This window comes from Cherax quadricarinatus, chromosome 51 (assembly GCF_038502225.1).
Source record: "Cherax quadricarinatus isolate ZL_2023a chromosome 51, ASM3850222v1, whole genome shotgun sequence".
Classification (NCBI taxonomy): domain Eukaryota; kingdom Metazoa; phylum Arthropoda; class Malacostraca; order Decapoda; family Parastacidae; genus Cherax; species Cherax quadricarinatus.
The window spans coordinates 4,372,751-4,378,750 of record NC_091342.1 but is presented as its reverse complement, the minus strand read 5'-3'; the positions used below and the strand labels follow the sequence as shown (position 1 = coordinate 4,378,750).

The 6,000-nt window shown below is 59.0% G+C and overlaps 1 protein-coding gene across 2 annotated transcripts in view; it reads left to right on the top strand.

Moving 5' to 3' along the window:
* The window catches only part of LOC128705246 (histone-lysine N-methyltransferase SMYD3-like), a 53,800-nt gene that overhangs the window by 24,899 nt on the left and 22,901 nt on the right, over window positions 1-6,000 (top strand). Inside the window, exon 5 of one of the 2 annotated variants that reach the window (XM_070095681.1) lies at window positions 1,815-1,991. The exons of the other annotated variant lie outside the window; for it this stretch is intronic. Within the exon in view, the coding sequence (XP_069951782.1) occupies window positions 1,815-1,991 (177 nt within the window). The remainder of the gene's footprint in view (window positions 1-1,814; window positions 1,992-6,000) is intronic. 2 annotated transcript variants of the gene reach the window in all.

The window sequence follows — 6,000 nt, the reverse complement described above, 5'->3', positions numbered from 1 at the left end:
GTACAAGTGCTGGAGACTTCACCCTCCGTCAGTGTTTTACTCTGTACAAGTGCTGGAGACTCCACCCTCCGTCAGTGTGTTACTTTGTACAAGTGCTGGAGACTTCACCCTCCGTCAGTGTGTTACTTTGTACAAGTGCTGGAGACTCCACCCTCCGTCAGTGTGTTACTCTGTACAAGTGCTGGAGACTCCACCCTCCGTCAGTGTGTTACTTTGTACAAGTGCTGGAGACTTCACCCTCCGTCAGTGTGTAACTTTGTACAAGTGCTGGAGACTCCACCCTCCGTCAGTGTGTAACTTTGTACAAGTGTTGGAGACTCCACCCTCCGTCAGTGTGTAACTTTGTACAAGTGCTGGAGACTCCACCCTCCGTCAGTGTGTAACTTTGTACAAGTGCTGGAGACTCCACCCTCCGTCAGTGTGTTACTTTGTACAAGTGCTGGAGACTCCACCCTCCGTCAGTGTGTAACTTTGTACAAGTGCTGGAGACTCCACCCTCCGTCAGTGTGTAACTTTGTACAAGTGCTGGAGACTCCACCCTCCGTCAGTGTGTTTGTACAAGTGCTGGAGACTCCACCCTCCGTCAGTGTGTTTGTACAAGTGCTGGAGACTCCACCCTCCGTCAGTGTGTTTGTACAAGTGCTGGAGACTCCACCCTCCGTCCATGCCAGTATCTAGGCTCTGGTTCAACACTCCTCCAGCAGGCAGACATCATGCGCTAACGCAGTTTTCAACTTTTTTTTTAAGACGACCTGACTGTGTCAACTAGTTCTTGGTAGTCAAGGAAATGAGGCGATCAGCCTGGACTTACTTCAATGAAGGCATCATCACGGTCCTCTTCAGAAGACGTAACCTCCACCCCTGAAGTTCCTACTGAGGATGGTGGACAGGGCAGTGGTAAATCTTCAGTGTGTGGAACTGGGGCAGTAGTAGTTGTAGTATTTCTAGATAAAACCTGCATTTGTGGTCACAGTGGTGGCTCATGCTAACCTCCCTATGGTGTATAGAAATATACCTAGTTGGACGAATATTAGTAGAGCCAACTGGCCCAGTGGTTAACGCACTGGCCTGTGAGTTTTAGGACTGACCTGCCTTGGGTTCAAATCCTGCCCGTTCAGTGATTTCTAGATGAAAATCCTCGAAATGTTGATCGTGCACCACAGCAGTCACTGTGGCGGGTTGCAGACCCTCGGTCTTGTTGATAAGGAAGACACTTGTGCAACAGTTAGGTATCTTTATTCCGAAACGTTTCGCCTACACAGTAGGCTTCTTCAGTTAAATACGGAGGCAGCAGATGCACTGGAGATGTACAGACGATGTAACCAATCCATCAGCCTTGATGACGTAGTTTTGAGATGGTCAGATTTTTCATCAGCCTAACTTTATCTCCTTACCTTCTCTCTCTCTCTTTTTTCTTCTCTCACCCTATCTGCCTGCTTTCTTACCTAGCCTGGGCTGGGGGCTGGGGGCTGGGGGCTGGGGGCTGGGGGCTGGGGGCCCAGAATAGCCCTGAGTCATATCAAAGTTGACACTCATAATACCACCCGCCCACCCAACGATCCACCCTCTCACCCGCCCGCCCATCCACCGACCCACCCATCCAACCACTCACCCAAATACCCACCCATCCACCCTCCCACTCACCCGCCCACATACCCATAGACCCACCCGTCCACCCGCCTAACTACAGGTGTTGATGACCACAGGTGTTAATGACACAGGTGTTCCTCCTGCAGGTGTTTAGTGACCACAGGTGTTCCTCCTTCGGGTGTTGATGACTACAGGTGTTAATGACACAGGTGTTCCTCCTGCAGGTGTTGGTAAACAGCTTCTGTCTGCTTGACGACCGCCTGACGCCCATAGGCACCAGCATCTACCTCGGCGCGTCCATCATAGACCACTCCTGTGTCGCCAACGCCTTCGTGGCGTTCCTCGGGAACAAGCTGGTGGTCAGATCCCTCGTTGACTGGCCTGACTTGGACTGGTCCAGAGTAAGTGGCTCTCCTCTTCCTTCCTGACTCTACTGACCGTCCTTAAACTGAGTAACGTACACGTTCCGTGTTCCTTGCTGACTCTACTGACCGTCCTTAAACTGAGTAACGTACACGTTCCGTGTTCCTTGCTGACTCTACTGACCGTCCTCACACTGAGTAACGTACACGTTCCGTGTTCCTTGCTGACTCTACTGACCGTCCTCACACTGAGTAACGTACACGTTCCGTGTTCCTTGCTGACTCTACTGACCGTCCTTAAACTGAGTAACGTACACGTTCCGTGCTGATCTTGTTATGGGAGGACAACTTTCTTGCCTTATTCTGTGGGTATCCTGCCCACATTCTGTGGGTATCCTGACCTCATTCTGTGGGTATCCTGACCTCATTCTGTGGGTATCCTGACCTCATTCTGTGGGTATCCTGACCTCATTCTGTGGGTATCCTGACCTCATTCTGTGGGTATCCTGCCCACATTCTGTGGGTATCCTGCCCACATTATACGGGTATCCTGGCCTCATTCTGTGGGTATCCTGCCCTCATTCTGTGGGTATCCTACCCACATTCTGTGGGCATCTTCTCCATACCCCTCCCTCTTTAATCTCTCCCCCTACCCTTCTCTACACTCTCTCTCCTGCATATTTATTACTACCTCTCTCTCCCCCTCCCCCATGTGTCTCTCCCCCTCCCCCATGTGTCTCACCCCCTCCCCCATGTGTCTCACCCCCTCCCCCATGTGTCTCACCCCCTCCCCTATGTGTCTCACCCCCTCCCCTATGTGTCTCACCCCCTCCCCCATGTGTCTCACCCCCTCCCCCATGTGTCTCACCCCCTCCCCCATGTGTCTCACCCCCTCCCCTATGTGTCTCACCCCCTCCCCCATGTGTCTCACCCCCTCCTTTATGTGCCTCACCCCCTCCCCTATGTGTCTCACCCCCTCCCCTATGTGTCTCTCTCCCTCCCCCATGTGTCTCTCCCCCTCCCCCATGTGTCTCACTCCCTCCCCTATGTGTCTCACCCCCTCCCCTATGTGTCTCTCCCCCTCCCCCATGTGTCTCACCCCCTCCCCTATGTGTCTCACCCCCTCCCCTATGTGTCTCACCCCCTCCCCGATGTGTCTCACCCCCTCCCCTATGTGTCTCACCCCCTCCCCTATGTGTCTCACCCCCTCCCCTATGTGTCTCACCCCCTCCCCTATGTGTCTCACCCCCTCCCCTATGTGTCTTACCCCCTCCCCTATGTGTCTCACCCCCTCCCCTATGTGTCTCACCCCCTCCCCTATGTGTCTCACCCCCTCCCCTATGTGTCTCACCCCCTCCCCTATGTGTCTCTCCCCCTCCCCCCTGTGTCTCACCCCCTCCCCTATGTGTCTCACCCCCTCCCCTATGTGTCTCACCCCCTCCCCTATGTGTCTCACCCCCACCCCGTCCACCCCCCACCGATCCCTCCAACACCAGACACTGCACCTGCTGACTCCATCATGATGTACGAGTCTTGGCTGACGTTATGTTAAGAGAGGGACTGGGTGGAGGTCAGGGGAGGGTGGGGGAGGTCAGGGGAGGGTGGTGGAGGTCTGGGGGAGGGTGGGGGAGGTCAGGGGAGGGTGGTGGAGGACAGGGGAGGGTGGTGGAGGTCTGGGGGAGTGCGGTGGAGGTCAGGAGAGGGTGGTGGAGGTCAGGGGAGGGTGGTGGAGGTCTGGGGGAGGGTGGTGGAGGTCAGGGGAGGGTGGTGGAGGTCAGGGGAGGGTGATGGAGGTCTGGGGGAGAGTGGTGGAGGTTAGGGGAGGGTGGTGGAGGTCATTGGAGGGAGGTGGAGGTCTGGGGAGAGTGGTGGAGGTCAGGGGTGGGCGGTGGAGGTCAGGGGAGGGTGATGGAGGTCTGGGGGAGAGTGGTGGAGGTTAGGGGAGGGTGGTGGAGGTTATTGGAGGGAGGTGGAGGTCTGGGGAGAGTGGTGGAGGTCAGGGGAGGGCGGTGGAGGTCAGGGGAGGGTGGTGGAGGACAGGGGAGGGTGGTGGAGGTCTGGGGGAGGGTGGTGGAGGACAGGGGAGGGTGGTGGAGGTCTGGGGGAGGGTGGTGGAGGTCAGGGGAGGGTGGTGGAGGTCAGGGGAGGGTGGTGGAGGTCAGGGGAGGGTGGTGGAGGTCAGGGGAGGGTGGTGGAGGTCAGGGGAGGGTGATGGAGGTCTGGGGGAGAGTGGTGGAGGTCAGGAAAGGGTGGTGGAGGTCAGGGGAGGGAGGTGGAGGTCTGGGGAGAGTGGTGGAGGTCAGGGGAGGGCGGTGGAGGTCAGGGGAGGGTGATGGAGGTCTGGGGGAGAGTGGTGGAGGTTAGGGGAGGGTGGTGGAGGTTATTGGAGGGAGGTGGAGGTCTGGGGAGAGCGGTGGAGGTCAGGGGAGGGCGGTGGAGGTCAGGGGAGGGAGATGGAGGTCTGGGGAAGAGTGGTGGAGGTTAGGGGAGGGTGATGGAGGTCAGGGAAGGGTGGTGGAGGTCTGGGGGAGAGTGGTGGAGGTCAGGGGAGGGTGGTGGAGGTCAGAGGAGGGTGGTGGAGGTCTGGGGGAAAGATGTGGAGGTCAGGGGAGGGTGGTGGAGGTCAGGGGAGGGCGGTGGAGGTCAGGGGAGGGTGGAGGAGGTCAGGGGAGGGTGATGGAGGTCTGGGGGAGAGTGGTGGAGGTTAGGGGAGGGTGGTGGAGGTCAGGGGAGGGTGGTGGAGGTCAGAGGGAGAGTGGTGGAGGTCAAAAGAGGGTGGTGGAGGTCAGGGAAGGCCGGTGGAGGTCAGGGGAGGGTGATGGAGGTCTGGGAGAGAGTGGTGGAGGTTAGGGGAGGGTGGTGGAGGTCTGGGGGAGAGTGGTGGAGGTCAGGAAAGGGTGGTGGAGGACTGGGGAGGGTGGTGGAGGTCAGGGGAGGGTGGTGGAAATCAGCGGAGGCTGATGGAGGTCAGGGGAAGGTGGTGGAGGTCAAGGGAGGGTAGTGGAGGTCTGGGGGAGGGCGGTGGAGGTCAGAGGAGGGTGGTGGAGGTCGGGAGGAGAGTGGTGGAGATCAGGAAAGGGTGGTGGAGATCAGGGGAGGGTGGTGGAGGACTGGGGAGGGTGGTGAAGGTCAGGGGAGGGTGGTGGAGGTCAGGGGAGGGTGGTGGAGGTCAGGAGAGGGTGGTGGAGGTCTAGGGGAGGGTGTTAGAGGTCAAGGAAGGGTGGTGGAGGTCAGGGGAGGGTAGTGGAGGTCAGGGGAGGGTGGTGGAGGTCTAGGGGAGGGTGGTGGAGGTCAGGGGAGGGTGGTGGAGGTCAGGAAAGGGTGGTGGAGGTCTAGGGGAGAGTGGTGGAGGTCAGGGGAGGGTGGTGGAGGTCAGGGAAGGGTGGTGGAGGTCTGGGGGAGAGTGGTGGAGGTCAGGGGAGGGTGGTGGAGGTCAGAGGAGGGTGGTGGAGGTCTGGGGGAAAGTTGTGGAGGTCAGGGGAGGGTGGTGGAGGTCAGGGGAGGGCGGTGGAGGTCAGGGGAGGGTGGAGGAGGTCAGGGGAGGGTGATGGAGGTCTGGGGGAGAGTGATGGAGGTTAGGGGAGGGTGGTGGAGGTCTTGGGGAGAGTGGTGGAGGTCAGAGGGAGAGTGGTGGAGGTCAAAGGAGGGTGGTGGAGGTCAGGGAAGGCCGGTGGAGGTCAGGGGAGGGTGATGGAGGTCTGGGAGAGAGTGGTGGAGGTTAGGGGAGGGTGGTGGAGGTCTTGGGGAGAGTGGTGGAGGTCAGGAAAGGGTGGTGGAGGTCAGGGGAGGGTGGTGGAGGTCAGGGGAGGGTGGTGGAAATCAGCGGAGGCTGATGGAGGTCAGGGGAAGGTGGTGGAGGTCAAGGGAGGGTAGTGGAGGTCTGGGGGAGAGTGGTGGAGGTCAGGAAAGGGTGGTGGAGGTCTGGAGGAGAGTGGTGGAGGTCAGGAAAGGGTGGTGGAGGTCAGGGGAGGGTGGTGGAGGACTGGGGAGGGTGGTGGAGGTCAGGGAAAGGGTGGTGGAGATCAGGGGAGGGTGGTGGAGGTCAGGG